Source organism: Pantherophis guttatus, chromosome 4, assembly GCF_059756535.1.
Source record: "Pantherophis guttatus breed Tessera chromosome 4, ASM5975653v1, whole genome shotgun sequence".
In the NCBI taxonomy this organism is placed as follows: Eukaryota; Metazoa; Chordata; class Lepidosauria; order Squamata; family Colubridae; genus Pantherophis; species Pantherophis guttatus.
In genome coordinates this window covers 39,800,656-39,820,507 of record NC_142066.1, presented here as the reverse complement: position 1 = coordinate 39,820,507, position 19,852 = coordinate 39,800,656, and the positions used below count along the sequence as shown (strand labels likewise).

The 19,852-nt window shown below is 40.3% G+C and overlaps 1 protein-coding gene and 1 pseudogene across 1 annotated transcript; both read left to right on the top strand.

The window, feature by feature from the left end:
* Positions 1-4,057: 4,057 nt before the first annotated feature.
* LOC117669033 (epididymal sperm-binding protein 1-like) lies at positions 4,058-19,563 on the top strand. Its single transcript, XM_034423125.3, has 8 exons — positions 4,058-4,282; positions 4,500-4,643; positions 7,373-7,537; positions 8,820-8,981; positions 10,755-10,901; positions 13,788-13,952; positions 14,971-15,017; positions 18,556-19,563. Exons 1-7 carry the CDS (start codon positions 4,222-4,224, stop codon positions 14,976-14,978), a joined length of 852 nt encoding a protein of 283 aa, XP_034279016.1. The 5' UTR covers positions 4,058-4,221; the 3' UTR covers positions 14,979-15,017; positions 18,556-19,563.
* On the top strand, positions 5,776-6,985 carry LOC148114051 (uncharacterized; annotated as a pseudogene).
* Positions 19,564-19,852: the final 289 nt, after the last annotated feature.

The window sequence follows — 19,852 nt, the reverse complement described above, 5'->3', positions numbered from 1 at the left end:
CCCCGTGTGAGTAGGGCCTTGAACTAACTGGGTCAGGTCCATGGCTGCCATGGAAGCCATGAATTCCTGGGCTGCCTCTGACATTTCACTGACAGATGGCAGGTTGAAATCCCCCATGACCATAAGTCTAGGGGTATCCACCACCACCCCGGCTATTACGTTGAGCAGCTCGGGCAGGGCTGCTGCTACGTGGCAGGGAGCCAAGTACACAATCAGCAAGCCCATCTACACCCCATGACCCCACTTCACAAGGAGGGACTCACATCCGGCTATCTGAGGTACAGTGGCCTCCCTCGGACAAAGACTTTCCTTTATAATAGCCACAATCCCCTGCCCCTACCCTGAGCCCTCGGATGATGGAATGTGCAGAAGCCTAGTGGGCACATTTCAACAATGGGAACCCCCCCTCCAAGCCCAGCCAGGTCTCCGTAATACCTGCCAGGTCAGCATCCCCCTCCTGAACAAGATTGTAAATGAGGGGGGCTTTATTTATCATGGCACAACATCAGTCGACGCCCAGGCCCTGAGGATCTATGCAACCCGGGGAATGAGAAATGCATTGGGGACCAGAGTACGCAATCGCTTGCAAACAGCGAGTGTGCACTCCCAAAACATAATATTGCCCCCTGCTACCGCCATATCTGCCCCTTCCACCCACAGTACTAATTAAACAGCCCTCACCCTCATCCTCCTGCATCCTATCCAGGCTCCCATCCCCGTCCATCCCGCCATGGCCCTCAGACAGACTATGCTGCTCTGTAGCTTTATGGACCCCCCCCAGATCCATCCATATAACCAACCACCCCCTCCCAGGACCCCTTAAAATATTCACTAATGATTTAGCCAAAAAACCCCGCAGCCTCCTCTTTGCCACATGCCACCTCTCAGGGTTCCAAAATCTGTCATCAAGGTAGGCCCTTGATAGAGTAAAGGGCCAGACCTGTGAGAGGGGGGAGTCTCACAGTACCAGGAGCTCAGTCGCCGAATACATCCGGTCGCTGGGGGGGGGGGTGAAAAATAGTCTATGGTCAGGGGGACCACTTCGGTGATTTAAAGTCCAAAGGAGAGACAATGCTAGTTTTAGGTACAAGTAAACCAGACTCCACTGCCCTCTTACAGCAGTGGGAGGAGATATGCGCCTTTCAACACCCAGGAATGGTTGACCAAATCACCCTCTCACGATGGCTGGCCAACAGGAATAGTCCAAAATGTTGGTGAATCCGGTAGTGAAAAGACAGCCATACACCGACTCCCTCAGAGCTTGTATCCCAGGTCACAACTCTCCATGCAGATTAAGGAGAAAGATAGAATTAACCAGACCTCATGCTCGGAAAACAAGGGGTCAGTCTATGAGAACTGTGTAGCGGCATTGTCCAGAGAGGCCACGATGACACCAAACAAAGGGAGGTACTGTTCAGCAGGCCGGGAATAGGCAGGGGTGACAATGAGCATAATAAGGCCTGAACCAGGCCAAAAAAGGGAATGGGGGGATGGGGGGGGGGGCTAGCAACAAAGTGTTAGGGGCAAAAGAACCTCATAGTCATTTTCCGCCCCCCCGACCCCCAGCCTACCCTCAGATCTTCTAAGAGTCCATAATGTCACCAATTCTGCCTCTTCTAGTTTGTTACGGAGGACTCTGGGTCCATCTGGGGGCCAGCCCTCCAAGGTGGGCCAGACACCCTTTGATCATCCAGACCATTCCAGATGGCAAACACACTGCCGAGCGTATCCCCCGCCATCTCGCTCTGGGCCTTCAGGCTGCTGCCCCAGCCTCCAGCCTCCGTCCCAGTGGCCGCCATTGCAACCACTGCTGCTGCCACCGCTGTTGCCACCAGCCTCGTCATCGTCCTCAACCTCATCCTCCCCTAGCCCCTACCAACAGTTCCTGAGGCCTCCAGGATCACAACGAGAGTCCAGATGAGGGTGCTGCAGCACCGCCGCCACCGCACACCGCCGCCGCCGTTCCAGCAGCCGCTGGCAGATGCAGGGTCCATCACAGCCGGCTTTCAGGCCAATCCTGCCATCTGCATCGTCCCCAACAAGCACCGACCTCTTCCCAGCCAAGATGTCCCAGAGAGCGAAAAACTCTCCAAATGGCTGGCAGGAACTCCTTTTATCCGGGCAGGGGCCATAGGTATTCAGTCCGCCCCCCCCGAAGCCCTCCCAGGGCCAAAACATCACCCCCCAAGATCGCAAACTCAGAGAGGAGCCGCCATCTTGGGCATGCGCAGTTGCAGGCTTCTCTTCAATTAGCTGCAGGAGGGACCAAAAGACTAACATTTTTGGTATATATTTTTAAAATTTCTTCTAAATTTTTGGAGAATTTGAAAATGTTTAGAAATTTTAATTTTTATATGAACTTCTTAAATTTTTAATTTTTTTGAAACAATCCCTTTAAATTAATAAATATTTTTTTTTATAAAATTGAAAATTTTTAAATGTTTAAATGATCTTTTAGAATTTAAAATTTTTTTATTTAGAATTTATTCATTTTTGGAAAAATCTTTTATATTTTTTAGCATTTTGAAAACTTTTGACATTTTTAATTTTTAAATGAAGTAGTTGTGAAAAGAAACAGTCATGGAAAAAGAGTCTGACACAGTAGTCATTTACCAAATATAGTCCCTCTATGTATTCAAGCCCCTAGAGGACCCAAATTACACATGTACCAAATGTAAGCTAAATAAAAAATAAATCAGAAATGCCAACCAAAGGAAGAAGACTGTATCCAAACTGAACATAAGTGAACAAACAACTACCAGAAACTTTCATATATGTGAACCTTTAGGCATAGACCTATGTCACTCATAGAAGAAAACAACAACTAAGAGTATTGTCCCTGGTGTCTAGTGTGGCTCAGTCCAGGGCAGCCTCACTAGAGCTGAACAATTGATTTCATATCCTGCTCCTGGAAGAAGGCATGCAGATACCTGGAGAAGGGACATCATCAAGTGTTTCTATGACAGGAAGAAAAGTAATCCAGACTTTCTCAAGAAAAAAAAGGGAGTGTTGGTAATAGGACATTTATTTTTAAGAAGAGATTGGACAGCCATTTGTCTGAAATGGTATAGAGTCTCCTGCTTGACCAGAGAGTTAGATTAGAAGACATCCAAGGTCCCTTCCAGCTCTATTCTGATTGATTGATTATAGGGGATTTAATAATTTCTGAATTATACTGCAACTTTCTGGATTACACTTAATTTACAGATTTTAGGCTAAACTGTAGAAATATACTCTAACATACCTGGAGAGGTACCAGTTTAGTGGTTTCTGCACAGCATACCACTATGATACCAATAGAGGAGAATATTTGCAGCTCAGGGTTCAAATGAGGAGTCCTTTGTGCTCTCTGAGTTTGGTTGGTTTTTTTGCAGATATTTATTTCAAACTAGGTAACAGCATCAATCCTAGACATCATCAGGATTAGCACTGATAATGTTACCTAGTTTGGGTAATGAAATGTCTGCAAGAAAATAACCAAGCTTAGAGAGCACCAAGGGCGCCTCATACCACCTTGAATACATTTGGGAGGAACTGATGTTGTTGGAAGAAATGAATAGTTGCTAAAGCATTTATTCTGTTCTTGATGATCATGCAAGTATCAGAAATTGATGACCACTGAGATGCCTTATGGAATACATAAAACCAGGTACTCATGATAGGATAAATTAGAAAAAAAAAATCAACATCTAGATAAAAACATATTATTGACCAACTTTGCTGAAATAACGGTTTTACAGAGGCTTGAAGTTTTTTTTTTGTAACTCCCAAATATACTTTAAGACAAGGTGTGCAGGAGGAAGTGAAAACCACTTCGTTTTCAAGTATTGCAAATATTACTGAATTATTTCTAAACTAAACATATAGACTATAGGGCTTGTGAAAGGACAATTTCATTGTGAAAGCTGTTGGTCAACCTATGTACATATGTACCAATATTTGTAATTGCTGCAGGAGTTTTTAGCCATATAAGGCAAAGGGAATGACACATGACAGATTCAGGATTGTGAGTTTTGTGGTTTGGGAGTATAAAAGAGTTGGCTGTATTCAACAATATTACACAGGCTTTGAGGGCAATCTCCCTGTGTCTTTCTATGCAGAATAAAGAAATATTGCTTCAATCTTTAGTGTGTTCAGTTTAGTTTCAGCACACAGTCTTGAAGGAACCAGTGAGGGCTGGGACATCCCTCTCCAGGGGTGCCAGGTGCATTTAGAAAGAAAATGGCCACAATCATAGCATTTTTTTTATTCAGTACTCTTCTTCAATCACTTATTGCATCAGGTAAGGAAAATACACCAATGTGTTGATTCATGTTCCTTGGATAGTTTATCACAGATCTTTGCTTTAGGATACTGATTTTAAGAGAGTATTTATTTAGATAATTTATATAATGTTTGGATTTGTTGCATGACTTGTTTCCTACGTCTAAATCAAGGGAATGAATGAATACTTACCAGGGAGTTTCTTGAATTCTGGTATTGTCTTTTTTCCATATTAGTGCCTCCTCCTTGTGTCTTCCCATTTATTTACAATGGAAAATCCTACAATTCTTGCACTGAAGATGCAAGCCAGAACCGCCCATGGTGTGCCACAACCCCAAACTATGATCAATCTAAAAAATGGAAGTATTGTGCAACTAAAGGTTTGACATATTTACATTTCTGGGCTATATTACTCAGTAGGATTAGAAAATATAACAATTATCCTGAAACAGTCAACTGATTCCTTTTAAAATATTTCTAGACCTAATCTGGTGTAGAATTAAAACAGGCATTGTAGGGTGTTTGTCTGCACTTTAGTAAGATTAACCTAGCTCCATTACAACAATGTAACTGCCCATAAATGTGCAGTTTAATTATACAAAACTAAAAAGATGTAATTTAGATGACAAGCCACTTACATGATATGTGAACCCACTCCTTGGGAATCTCTTATTTAAACAATGCCATTCTTTTATAAATCCTGTTTTATGATGGTCTCTTTTATCCTTTGTAGAAACCAAGGAAATTGGTTTGTTGGGTGGGCAGAGAAATTTCTCCTTGAACTGGTGAGAATGGACTGCAGAACTACTGGTAGTTAGTAGTCAGCAGAAGTAGCCTGCAATACTGCATTGTAACCACTGTGCCACTAAGGCTCATTAGATAACAATAACAGTAACAGAATTGGAAGGGACTTTGGAGGTCATCTAGTCCAACCCCCTGCTCATGCAGGAGATCTGTACTAGGGACTGCTGATTTTTCTGATCAACAAGCTCAGTGTCTTAGCCACTGAGCCACCTAGTCAGATGATGTATGACTCAGTGGTGGATTTCAAATATTTTTACTACCGGTCCGGGGGCATGGCTTGGTTGGCATGGCTTGGTGAGGGTGGCTTGGTGGGTGTGGCAGGGGAAGGATACTGTAAAATCTCCATTCCCTCCCTAATCCAGGGGAAGGTTATTGCAAAATCCCCATTTCCTCCTGATCAGCTGGGTCTTGGCAGACAGAGAATAGATGGGGACAGGGCCAGTCAGAATTTTTACTACCTATTCTCTGAATTTTTACTACCTGTTCTCTCAAAATTTCTGCTACTGGTTCTCCAGAACTGGTCAGAACCTGCTGAAACCCACCTCTGGTGTGACTCTTCAAAAACAGATAATAAAGGGGCTCAATACCACTGCTTTGAAAGAAGCAGTGGTGAGGCCCCTCCTCAAGAAGTCCTCCCTGGACCCGGCTATATTAGCTAACTACAGTCCGGTCTCCAACCTCCGCTTTGCGGTGAAGGTTGTTAAGAGTATGGTGGTGCGACAGCTTCTTTAATACCTGGATGAAGCTGTCTATCTAGATCCAGTCGGGCTTCAGTACAGGTTACAGCACAGAAACGGCATTGATCGCATTGGTTGATGATCTCTGGAGGGCTTGGGACAGGGGATGCTCCTCAGTCCTGGTTCTCCTAGATCTCTCAGTGGCCTTTGATACCATCAATCATAGTATCATGCTGCGTTGATTGGGGGGACTGGAAGTGGGAGGCACCGTATTGCGGTGGTTCTCCTCCTTTCTCTCCGAATGTACACAGTCTGTGTTGACGGGGGGGCAGAGGTCGACCTCGAGGCACCTTACTTGTGGGGTGCCACAAGGGTTGGTCCTCTCGCCCCTCCTGTTCAACATTTATGTGAAGCCGCTGGGTGAGATCATCTGTGGTTTTGGGGTGAAATGTCAACTGTATGCTGGTGACACACAGTTGTACATTTCTATCCTGGATCACCCCAATGATGCCCTTGACGTGATGTCCCGATGCCTGGAGGCCGTGCGGATCTGGATGGGGAGGAACAGGCTCAGGCTCAACCCCTCCAAGACTGAGTGGCTGTGGTTTCCAGTGCCCCGATATAGCCAGCTGATACCATCGCTGGCTATTGGGGATGAGATCTTATCCCCCTCAGAGAGGGCTTACAACTTGGGCGTCCTCCTGGATACAAGGCTGTCTTTAGATGATCATATGACGGCCTTGGCCAGGGGGGATTTTTATCAGGTTCGCCTGATTTCCCAGTTGCGTCCCTTTCTGGATTGGGAGGCCTTACGCACGGTCACTCACGCCCTTGTCACTTCCCGTCTGGACTACTGTAACAGTCTCTACATGGGGCTCCCCTTGAGGAGTACCCGGAAGCTCCAACTGGTCCGGAACGCGACCATGTGAGTGGTTATGGGGGCGACCTGTCGCTCCCATGTAACACCTCTCTTGCGCAAGCTGCACTGGCTCCCAGTGGTCTTCCAGGTGTATTTCAAGGTGCTAGTCACCATCTTCAAAGCACTCCATGGCTTAGGGATACTTACAGGACTGCCTTCTGACACTGCATGCCTCCCACTGCCCGATTCGCTCCCACAGAGAGGGCCTCCTCAGGGTGCCGTCGGCCAAACAATGTCGGGTAGCAACCTCCAGGGGGAGAGCCTCTGTGGGGGCTCCTGCCCTATGGAATGAGCTGCCCCTGGACATAAGGAGGATTCCTGACCTCCGCATCTTCCATCGTGCGCTGAAGACTTTATTGTTTCAGCAAGCCGGCCTGACCAAATATATTAATTTAAGTGGGTTTTAATGGTTTTAAAGGGGTTTTAGTTAGGGGTTTTAAATATGGCCAATGCTTTAAATTATTTTAAATTGTTTTTAATTTTTGTGTTGGTATTATTTTTATCATGGCTGTATACCACCCTGAGTCCTTCGGGAGAAGGGCGGTATAGAAATGTAATAATAAATAAATAAATAAATAAATAAATAAATAAATAAATAAATAAATAAATAAATAAAAATAATAATATGAACGTAAAATCTGAAATAATATAGTATGGAACATTGCTAAAATAATATTTATCTATCTTTTATTGCTTTGCTTTTCCTTAGAATATGGTGGTAATTCTGGTGGAAAACCATGTGCATTCCCTTTTACATACAAGAAACGAACATATTATAGTTGCACGAATGAAGATGCAGAAATAGGAAGATTCTGGTGTGCAACAACTGGGAGTTATGATAAAGAGGAACAATGGAGCTACTGTGCTGATACCAGTAAGATAACTGTGTGATGTTAGCTTATTTGGTGTAATAAGCATAGCTAAATTACATGTACACAAAGGAAAGTAAAGAGACTTTTTAATTGATAAAAAATGGATAAATAAAGTTGAGAGTGATGCAGAAATGAATACATTTTGGAAGAAGGGAGGAATGATACTGTGTAGTTTAGAGGCAGGGCATTTAACCAAGGTCTCTAAAGCCAGTTCCTTACATCTTGAGAAATAGATTAAAAAGTCATGAGAACTGATAATGTTCAATATAAAACACAAATAATTGTTTAATTAGGGGTGGGCAATTAATTTTCCCAAAAGGCCACATGAGGAACTGGGGCTGTTGTAGAAGGCCAAACCAATAACTTCTGACTGTACACCACCCATTTGCCTGTAAGGCAGTGCTTTGAGGATATGGCAGTGGGTGGCTGAGTTCAGGCTGGCTCATATGATGACCATGGCTCCTCTTCAGGCTGCTCCAGGCGAGGAGTGACCACTATGCAGAAAAATGCTTTCTCTCCTTGCATTCCTATGGCCGTAAATGGTGATTGCGCAGAGCCTAACCTGGGCTTCTTTCCCCATCCCCTGGAGAACACTTACAGGTATCCTCAATTTACAACAGTTCATTTAGTGACTGTTCAAAGTTACAATGGCACTGAAAAAAGTGACTTATGACCATTTTTCATAGTAACAAGCTGTGTAGCATCCCTATGATGTGATCAAAATTCAGATGCTTGGCAATTGGTTCGTACTGTACTTATGACCACTGCTGTGGCTCAAGTTCACGTGATCATCTTTTGCAACCTTCTGACCAAGTCAATGCTGAAACCAGATTCACTCAACAACCATGTTACTAACTTATTAACTGCAGTGATTCATTTAATAACTGTGGCAAAAAAGGTCGTAAGATGGGGCAAAACTCACTTAACAAATGTTTCACTTAACAAAATTTTGGGCTCAATATTGGTCATAAATCAATTACATTACCTGCATTTAGATTTGATTTCTAATTTTTAATTGACCTCACATATGCCCAAAGGGACAGCCAAAGAGCTGAATATGGTTGGAGGCCATAAAATGCCTAATTCTAGTTTATTATATTAGTATCTCCAACTTGAATAGTCATATGAGATTAAGTACTATGGTTCACCTTTTCAGGAATAAAGATGTGTTTTTAGTATAATTTCTGATATACTGCAATTATGCCAACAATACTTTAACTCAAATGCTGAACCCAATAATCAGTTATTACTAACTTTCTTATTCATTTTTTCATCACTGTTCAGGACTAGCTGCAAATTCACAGGGGCCTTGTGTGTTTCCTTTTATCTACAAGGGACAATCCTACTCAGCTTGCACAAAAGCTGGGTCTTCTGATGGAAAGCTCTGGTGCTCTTTGAGCAGCAACTATGATAGAGAACCAAAATGGACTTACTGTACACCCTCAGGTATGGAATAACTTAGATGATAGAAGGAAACATTTGGACAATCCTGCTAACTAGCTCTGCTAATTATTAAACTGGGACGGGGAGAATCAGACACAAATCCACGCTAAGTTGCAAAAACTCTTTGGATCACTTTCCACCAGTTACTATTTGTCAATCCAATTTACCTCTGAAGAATGTCCTGGGGATAACATTGAAGAACAGAGCATAGAAAGATATCATATATCAGAAGTAAGATAATACAGGAGTAAATAAGTCATTTTTGCCTTAGAAATTGATTCTTGAGGACTATAAGAACATATCCATGTTGTTTTTTGGCAACACACAAGAACTGATTTGCCATTGTTTTCTCTATATGTTTTGTTGTTGATATGTTGATATGTTTTCTCTATAACAATGATATTTCTTAGTATCCTCCATCACTACTGATAGCCAGAAGTGACCTGCTTAGTTTCTCATGGTTGGTCAAGTACTGCTATCTGTTCTGATTAATACTCATCTAATAATAAGTGGTGGTAGAAGTGCATTGAAAAAAGCCACTAAGTAAACAATTTCTTTGGGCTCTTTCAAGCAGAAAGAAGAACCCCAATAGTTGAGAGTTGTAGTTGAGAGTGAAAGCAAAAGGACAACTGAAGGTGGGATAACAGAATGTTGATCCATTAATTCCTATGGAAGGAAAAATTAAAAGAGGTGTTACTGTACAGAAAATATTGTGATTAGATAGTATCTTAGTTTGCATTTTTATTACATGTTTATACATTTCTCAGTTGACCTTTACATAGAGCAGGATCAGTAGGAGTCACTGGGCAAATAACCAACTGAATTGAGGAAAAAAATAGTTTTAAATATTTAAAATTAAAATCAAATTGTGACAATCTGATTGTGTATTTAGTAATGTGAAACTCACAAAGGTATCAGGACATAAGGAAGTGTAGTGCTATGGATCCAGAGTTGATAGTGTACTTTGGAAGTAGTAAGAAGCTGCAGATTTCCCTGGGATTCTAGGAAATGCATGTCTAAGGTTAAAGAGGTACAGCCATATGCAGTTTGCATACCTAGGCCTGCTCTAAAACATCTTTTTGGCTTTTGATCTAAGCCCTATCCATCACTATATGGATAGTGAGTGAGCAGATACTCAGAAACTGTGGAGCCATCTTGGCCACAAGTTCATCAAGGAAAACAAAGTGTTTTCCTCAAAATGCCCTGGTGGCTATCTGGTAACCTTTTAGGACTGTAGGAATTAATCATCAGGTATCAAGCTATTCCTTTGGTAGAGGAATTAGGAAGAAGTATAAGAACCTTGGAAGATAGGGTGGGGGTGAGGTGTATGGAAACAATTGAATAAAAATCAGCTTGGTCCACAGAACAGGATTGTGGCAAGTCTCAGAAGAGATCCTCCTCAATTTCTTGGAATGTAAAGGTGATAAGAGAAATGAACTTTCAGACTTGCAAAATTCTGCTAATGTAACCTTGCATAAAGTAGAATTAATCCATTTGGTCATGCTTCCTGATTGGAGTACCAGATTACCCTCACAGAAATCAATCAATTTCAGCAGGAAGATACAGTATGTATGTATGTATGTAACCATTTAAGCATGTCTATTTTTTAATTGGATAAATCCATTTTTCAACAGTTATGCATGACGTACACAATATCTTAATAAACTCTATTCCACCTGGAATCTTAATCATCCCATGGTTCATCCAATTCTATCTGTTTTTAAGATTTCTTCTTTTGGTGCTTAATTTCTTCCCCCCATTATTTTTCCTTTCCAGAATTACGTCCTTGCAAGTTTCCCTTCCAATTCAACAACAAATTCTACTTTCGTTGTACAAGAGATGGTGCATATGATAACCAATTGTGGTGTGCCACAACTGCAAACTATGACAAGAACAGTAAATGGAGGGCATGTGCCACTGAAGGTAGGAGAAACTATACTGTGGTATAGACACCTCTTTTTTCTCCCCCCCCTCAAAATTCAGTGACTCTGAATGGCTGCAATGATATTTCAATGGAACAAATGTCCTGTCAGAGGGTAGTTTCCATGCAACATGGGATGTGCATATTAAGATATTCAATTACAGATAAAAATGAAGTCCAGATTAAGAATGGGAAAGCAAGTCAGTGTGAGTCCAATGAAATATTCAAAGTGGATGGATGTGAAAGTAGAAATGAAAAGAAGAATAATAGGAAAAATGAATGAACTGGAGTGGAAGAATGGATTCTAGGTGAGGGACAACAATAAGATTAGCTGAAGTGGAGTAGACAACAAGTATTGTGAATGGTAAAGCAGGATAGAGAGGATGCAGAGAATGGCTTGTGGAATTCTTTCCAATTCTTTTACTGCAGTAGCCACACATTTCTGTGCCTGTATGAATTTAGGAAACAGAAGGTGGCTATGTGTGATCCAAACTGGGTCACATGATGAAGGATAAAGCAGCCAGGCATATTCCCAACTTGCCTTCAACTATTTCTACCACAGGAATTCCTCCAACAATTCTGTTGCTAAATGACATGGTTATTGAAAGATCACATGATCATCCTGGACTTATGTCAGTTTGGTTGTTAAATGAATTACTTGTGATTGTTATACATGACCTCATGAGGCTGTGATTTCCTACTTACTGCCAGTTTCTTTATTGATTCTGCTTGTTGGAAGCCAGCTGGGAACCACAATTGGCAATCATATATCTGTGGGATGCTGTAATAATTATAAATGCATACTGGTTGTGAAGTGCCTGAATCAGGATCAAATGGGTTTGTGGGTTTGTGGGTTTGTGATCTTCCTAGTTGGCTATCAATCACTCATGATTGTTAAGCATGAAATTATGTGATTGTGAGTTTTGATTTACTGATTTTCCTTGTCAGAAATTTGTAAATGCTGATCACACAATCCAGGATGCTGCTATCATAATTATATGCTGGTTGCAAAGTGGCCACATTTTGATCATGTTACCTTAGGGATGATGTGATATTTATAAATACATGGACTGGTTGTAAATCATTATTTTTCAGTGCCATTGTGATTTCAAACAGTTATTACATGAATAGTTGTAAATTGAGGACTATTTGTAGAACCTTCAAGGACTCACCATAGTTAGGTAAGAGTTTAATGGAGAACTGGAATGGGGAGGGGACATATACCATGCTTATCTTATGGTCTACGGCTCTTTACCAGCTTTAGCCTTTACAGTATTCCTCAGTGATTAAAGATAAATGCTGACTCCCCCCATCTCCCCAGAGAATGGGCTGATGCACACAAGTATGTTACGAACACCTTCAATTATCATTTGTTAATTCATAGAGACCTAGTCTTTTCAAACTCTGGTTTAAAAAAAAAACATAGCTTAAGTCTGCAGTGGCTATTGCCACAAAGGAGTTATGTACTCAATTTGGCAGGGATATCAAACTCAAAATTTTAAAGAAACTTTTGAACACTGGGCTCTATAAAGCAAAATACTGTTCACTGGTGAAAAATATAAGGTTCTGCATAATAGGAAAAGACAGGTGATACTGGCTTGATGGTAATACTTCATTCATGGTGATCATTCCACAGTACGGGATGAGGTATCATCAGTACACTGATGATACCCACTTTATACATCCCAAGTGACATAAATATTGCTGACAATGCCCTTTCTCAATGTGAGGGCATATAGGGGTACAACAGGATTCAGCTGAACTCCCACAGCAAGACTGAGTGGCTGTAAGTATGTGGAGCCCCAGTTTAAGATCTTTACTTCTGCATGGGGTTGCACTTCCCTAGACAGATCTGGTATGCAACTAAAGAATTCTTCTAGAATCTTGCTCAAAGATTAGATAACAGAAGGCCCTTTGAAAAATTTTATATTGTATACTAATTATGACCTTTCCTGGATTGTAAGGCCTTGTCTCAGTCACTCATGCCTTGTTCATCTCGTACTTGGACTATTTCACAGTGCTTTACATGAGACTACTTTTGAAAATCATTTGGAAGCTAGAACTGGCAGAAAGTGCGACAGAAATTTAGGAGCCTTTAGGGTAGCCCGTGAAACAAATCTGTTGCAGGAGCTACACTGGTTGTAGTGGAGCTGAGAGGAGCCATTAGTAAAACTAACATTCTATTTTTATACCTCAGGATACAGGAAATTATAAACAACAGTACAATTATTGGTTACAAATTTTTTATCATCCATATGCCACATATATAAGTAATGCTATTCAACTTGGAATAGCATGTGTACAGATAGTGCTGTTCAAGTGTTCTTAGCATGATCTATACCCTTAAAACCCTGTTTGCCCCACAGCGCAAGCTAAATATCATGTTGTCTTACTTTTCCAGTAACAGGTCTTCTTGCAACAAGCTTCTAGGCTCTTCTCTAACTGCATCTTTCACAACTATGTTTTCTTGGTAATGTCTACTTTTAGCCTAATCAAGCATCCAGATCTTGCTTTGTTCTTAGCAAAGCATCTTGGCAATTTCCTTTTCCAATGCTGGTGGGTATGAAATGTATTGAAGGAGAGAGAGAGAGGGAGGGAGGGAGAGAGAGAGAGAGAGAGAGAGAGAGAGAGAGAGAGAGAGAGCAAGAGAGAGAGAGAGAGAGGGACGGGGGAGAGAGGGAGAATGAAAAACCCTATTTTGTAAGAAAAGAGGTTAAAGATATAGTTTGGAAAATGGAGTTTAGGGTCCTAGGCCTTCAGTACTTGATAGGACAAAGAGTAGGATTTCCAGGGAATTGAAATGTTTGGAATGTTTACTGGATAAGATTAAAGTTCATTTCAATACAAAGACTTCCCCTTTCTTTATTTTGTGTTTCCAATATCTACAGAATACGAAGGTAATTCTAAAGGCAAGCGCTGTGTTTTTCCATTCATCTACCGTGGGAAAACATTCAATTTTTGCACCAATGAAAATTCAGAGGATGGAAGATTTTGGTGTTCTGTCACAAGGAATTATGACCAAGAACGGCTATGGAGCTACTGTGCTGATACAAGTAAGATAAATCAGAAGTTGCTATATTAAGAATCAGAAATCAGAATGTGGAAGTCCCTTAAAATACCTGGGTACAAATTTTTAATTGACATACCAAAGTTAGGAATAATGTCTATATAACGTAGGAAAATAAAGGTGCCAAAGTGATTATTGCAAACTAAAAGAGAAAAAAAAGGTATCTCTGAATTGGATGGAAGTCAATATTTAATTTATTGATATCATTATCCTATTTGGTTAGAAATCTAGGGTAGCTCTTTATTTGCTTAGTCAACTTGTATGCCACCTCTAGGCAACTTTAGGCATCTTACATATTAGATTTAAAATCAACAATTTAATAATATAAAGAATAATTAATGATACCAATGGCACATCAAAGAAAAACAAAAATGAAGAATCTGGTTACTCATCATGTAATAGAAATCCAATACTACAGAGCAGATTATGAAACACTCTGTTCTAAGTCAGGGGTGATATTCACTTACCTTTGCTACTGGTTTGCAAATGTGCTTGTGCATGCCTCCTCCATGCATGTACAGAGCTTTCTGCACATTCACAGAAGGTCAAAAATGGGACGTGATGATGTCCGGGTGGGTGGGCGGAGCCTCCCTCTGCTGGGCTTACCGGATCGCACAATCCAGATAGAATCAGCTGAATCTCACCTAAGTCCTATTGGAAGAGCCAGGTCCTTAAAGATATATGAACAAGCAGCAGAGTCAATGATGTATAGAATTCAGGAAGAATGGTATTTCGCAGTGTGGGTGCAGCTACAGGAGAGGGCCATCTCCTAGGTCCTGCAAGATGACACTGTTCTACATCTGGGAATTGGAGTTTGCCAACTTTATCAAATTTTAATGGCTGGACAGAAGTTGCAGGAGAAGGATGTGATCCTGTAGGTATTCAGGCTATAAGCCATTTGAAAACCCTTTTAAAAAGAAGAAATTTTCTTTCTGTTTTATTTTGAAAACAGCTGAACTGTATGTATATATATTACAGAACTGACCTTCTACCATTCCTTCTAGGACTATAGATCAGGAAGGCCTGTTGGACAATATGTGTGATTCCTCAGGTAGGACAAAAATGGAAAAGGGATGAGAAAATGCTTGAGATGTTAAGGTTAGGTGGGGAAAGGATCCAATGGCTATGGAAGTCATTTTAGCACAGTAGAAAATAACATTACAACCTCAGCTTTTTACTTTTGCACAATAACACATCCTAGCCATTTCCATAATAACATACATATCTAATCAGCAAAACCAAACCAAAGTTTCATTTTTTTCCCATCACAAGCACAAAATCCAGAAGCAGTTTCCAAATGGGAGCACAATTAAATATGTTCTATATGTGAATAACAGAATCAATTTAATCACTCCACTTTTTTATTGCTGTGGAAAATAATATATATTTCTGTTTACACTTATTAATCATTATAGACCAGTGATGGCTAACCTTTTTGCTGTTGTGTGGCAAAAGTGGGGGTCACGTGAGGGGGGGTTGCGTGCACGTGTGCCCACACCCATAATTCAATGTGCCCCGCCCCCACCACACATGCGTGCACGGCTCCCCCCACACTCCTCCCACTTTTAGCACATGATGGCATAGTGGGCCGGGTAGGCCTGTTTCTCGCTCTCCCCAGGTTCCAGAGACTTTCTTGGAGCCTGGGAAGGGCGAAAATGTTCTCTCCCACCCCCGAGGAGGCTCTCCAGAGGTCAGAAACAGCCTTTTTCCCAGAAGGCCCAAAAATCACGTGGCCAGTGCACACATGTATGCTGAAGCTGAATTAGGGCATTGCTCACGTGCCCACAGATATGGATCTGCGTGCCACCTGTGTCATGCATGCCATAGGTTCGCCATCATAGTTATAGACTATCATCATTGATGTTAAGATAATTTACTAAACTCTCTTAGATTCTTTAATCTTAAAGGGGAAAAACATTTTTTAAAAATTCATTTTAAAACTCTAAACCTTTCTTTGAAAATATTTCTAAAATCAGTGAATTCTAAATTCTAATATATCTTTTTTATTTTCTTTTAAAATTAATATATTCAGATTCATTTTCAATAATATTTTACAAGCTTTAGAAATAATCATTGTATATGAAAAAAAATTCAAACTCACTTTTATAAACAGAAAATTACATCCAAGCTTTGTTTCAAATACATATATCAGATATGTAGAAATCATCTCTAACTTCAATTAACTGATTAAATGTAAGCCACTCCCTCCAGTTTATTTTGACAGAATAAATCTTCTCTGGAATATCTCTGAAGTCTCTTTTTCTCAAATAATTCTCAACCCTCTTAGTATTTATGAATTAAAAATCCCAAACTTGTCCCTTTGAGAATTGTAGATTTGCTTGGAGCTCTTCTTTCAGTTGCACTGGGAAGGTTGTATTTAAACCATCATCATCGACATTGATGTCAGATTTATACTCCAAAATTACAGTTAAGTCCTTTGTCAGATATTTCTGAAATTGCCTCAGTTGTTTGATAACTTTCTACACATTACTTCATCTCTAAACTGCTCATCTTTCTTCCATCTTTAAAACATAATTGATCTAAAAGTGAATGGTTTTCTGTAAATATTTTTCTAATACCGATCTAAAAATATGCTCAAATTTATGTTTTGCCATCTTCTTAGCTGCCTCTTGTGGTCAAAGAATAGATTTTTAAATAAATCAAGTAATAGTTCCTGTCCAATCAGAATTCATAAAAATTGTTTCAGCCACCCTTAACAAAGCAATCCAGAACTACAGATTACTTAAAATAGTAAAATAAAACCACATTACTGCATCAAAGTTAAAAAAAAAATGTGCTCCAGGCTTTTTTAATTTTAGCTTGCCTCCAGCAATTATCTTCCTTGTCATTTAACAATAAAAAAGTCTAAAAAATGGCACAAATCTTCAAAAATGAGTAACTAGCTGTGACTAAAAGAGCCTCTTTTAGCTAATGAAGATAAATGATTAAGAAGTGAAAGTCATGATTGATTGTCCCTTTGAAAAATAAATTCCAAAATGGTGGCTTTTTCAACAATGAAATGATTGCAGCCACACCCCGTAGCTCAGGGGTGTCAAACTTGATTTCATTGAGGGCCGCATCAGGATTGTATTTGACCTTGGGGGGCCAGGATGGGTGTGGATAGGATAGGCGCAGCTAGCTCGACATCACCCATGTCGGGGCATTTGTGGCGGCCCGAGCACTCTGATAGTGAAAACGGGCCAGTGAGCTCTGTTTTCAGCTGCAACGGCACCCTGCAACCCTCTGCCAATGAAAATGACACTTGGGAGGGCCACCCGTGTCCCTTCTGAATTACATTTTTTTGGCTGTGACGGCCTGGTGCAACCCTCTGCTAGCAAAAACACGGGCAGCCCTCCTAAACTCTGTTTTCACTGGCAGAGGCACTGCAGGCTGGTCCTTTGCTGTTTTCAGGGCAGTCCAGTGAGCCAGATCTAAGCACCCCATGGGCTGGATCTGGCCCCTGGGTCTTGAGTTTGACACCCCTGCCCTAGCTGACTGGCTTGTCAGCTTATCCAAAGCACAGCTCCTGAGGATTCCTGAAGATCGCTGCTGCATGGAGAATCTTGTGGAGTGATTCTAGGATTCTCCATATTAGGGGTGGGTTCTACTTACTTTTACTACCGGTTCGCAGCGGGGCTACATGTGTGCGCTCGCTTCACTCGCGCTCTCTTCTGCACAAGCACAGAAGCTTCTGCACATGTGCAGAAGCATTTTGATGACATCGGGGTCAGTGGGCAGAGCCTCCTGCCAGTTTTACTACTGGTTCTGTAGAACCAGTGCGAACTGGGGGCAACCCACCACTGCTCCATATCCCAGAGGAATAATACAAACTAAAGGAATTTCTATTCCTTCTGTTAGTAAGCTGAAAAAGAGATAAGTCTCCTTGGCCTTCTGATAAGATTGCCATCTTCATAGGATTTTTTTTTTTTTTTGCCCTTCTACCTCATGCTTTCTCCTTTTCTCTTTTCTCCTCTCCTAGTTTCCCATTATTTTAATTTTCTTTGTATTTTATATTTTGATAAACTAATACATTAAAAAAATTAAATCAGAAAAATGCCAAAGTAGGAGAGGACAGAGAGAGAAAAAAGCATAGATTTATGCTTTAATCTAAAACACTCTGAAATCTTTATTTTCAATCTTTTAATCTTTGAATAATATTCAAAGAACATATTTTGGTTTCTTAAGTTTCAGTGCTCTTTGTTATTTCTTTCTGCCAAGATCAGAATAGATAAAGATGTTTTTCTCCCTAAATTATATGTGATGTTGAAGATTTATTTGAATAATACTTGATGCTCATAGTTTATTCCTTTTTTTCTAAATGCAACCTATATAGCATATTCACCATTTCTGAGTGAATTATCTATAATTTTGGTTTAAACAATACAGCCAAAAGACGAATAGAGGTAAATGCAAGCATTTCATATTCACTCATCAATATATTACAATTATAATTTTGGTGTCTATAAAAAAAATAGAACACAAATAGATTTTAAATTTATTTTAAGTTGCAATAACTTCCTGACCTTTGTAGGTGGAAATATTGAACTCTCTTGAACATTATAACTGCATTGTTTTCCCTTTCTCTCCAGATTACCAAAATCAAGAAAATATTGGATGTTTGTGATTCCAGGGATAATAATTTTTGAATGGAAGTTATGACTATATGCCATCTATCACTTTACCTTTGCAAACTTATCACTGCAGAAAAGAGATATCTAGGCTTGCTAGAAGCTATCACACTCTGCATTACTTTACTGTGACCCATCTTTATTCATAATTGTGTATAAAAGAATCACCTAAGAAATTATTTTAATGCTAGATATGGTCAGTTTCCAGTTGCTTGCTGTCCCATTTTTTAGTAGTTTCCAGGGCACCTTCATTTGTGCCACCAGAATTTGTAAGGAACCGGTTACTGTATTTTTCACTACATAAGATGCATTCCCCCCCCAAAAGTGGGTGGTAACGTCTCTGCATCTTATGGAATGAATATGGGTGACAGGCAGCAGTGGCAAAAGGTGGCAGCTATCCCCAGTGGAACAGTTGATTGGCGGTATTCCAGGAGGCCAATCCAACCACCGATCAGCTGCTTGGCTGCGAAGCTCCAGTGTTCCCTGGCGGAGGCAACAGACATGGAAGAGGCAGCTAACCAGGCTGTTTGCTGTTTGCTGCAAGGACTTTAGCCAGATGGATGCTGGGAGGCAGAAGCAGATTTTTTTTCTTGTTTTCCTCCTCTAAACCTAAGTGCATCTTATGGTCAGCGAAAAATACAGTAATTTCCCATCATTTTAAGTCTACTTTAAAATTCTTATCTTTAGAATATTGTAGGCTTAAAAAATAATTTTAATTGAGTTTCCTTGTAATGTTTAATGTTTAAAAACCTGATAAAATATATTTCTTACATTGCTTTGTTCATTATGGTATTCAATACTGTAAGATATAGCAGAAAAAAAAGCATACTGGCCCTAGGAATATACACTGGCTTTTGCCCACTTTTATAGAAATATAAACGATTGTGATATCTTCTTTTTGATTTGCTGGATGGCTCCTGATAATTTCTAAATGTCTGATTCTTTGTAATAAATATATTTAGCAGCAAATTGGAGTGTATTATTTTGCATTGCCTAGATTGGTTTACATATCCTCAGCAGATGAACTTCCACAAATGGATTACTTGATTCATGTCTGATACTGCTAGTTGATCACTGTCCTTTTACATTTTGAATTAATCTGGAAGATTTGGAAGTACATGTTTCTATTTAGCTATTCAATCTGAACCATCATTCTGATTTGTAAAGTCAATTCAGTTGGGGGATTTGATCAAATTGCTTGTGAAACTGACCTCCAAATTTCAGCTCCTGCAGTTTTACACCATAATGTTAAATGTAG

Excerpts from the sequence above, each read along its gene's own strand:
- LOC117669033 (XM_034423125.3), top strand. The coding sequence starts at position 4,222 with ATGGCCACAATCATAGCATTTTTTTTATTCAGTACTCTTCTTCAATCA. Across the intron at positions 4,644-7,372 it reads GAAGTATTGTGCAACTAAAG|AATATGGTGGTAATTCTGGT; the intron begins GTTTGACATATT and ends GCTTTTCCTTAG. Across the intron at positions 7,538-8,819 it reads GAGCTACTGTGCTGATACCA|GACTAGCTGCAAATTCACAG; the intron begins GTAAGATAACTG and ends ATCACTGTTCAG.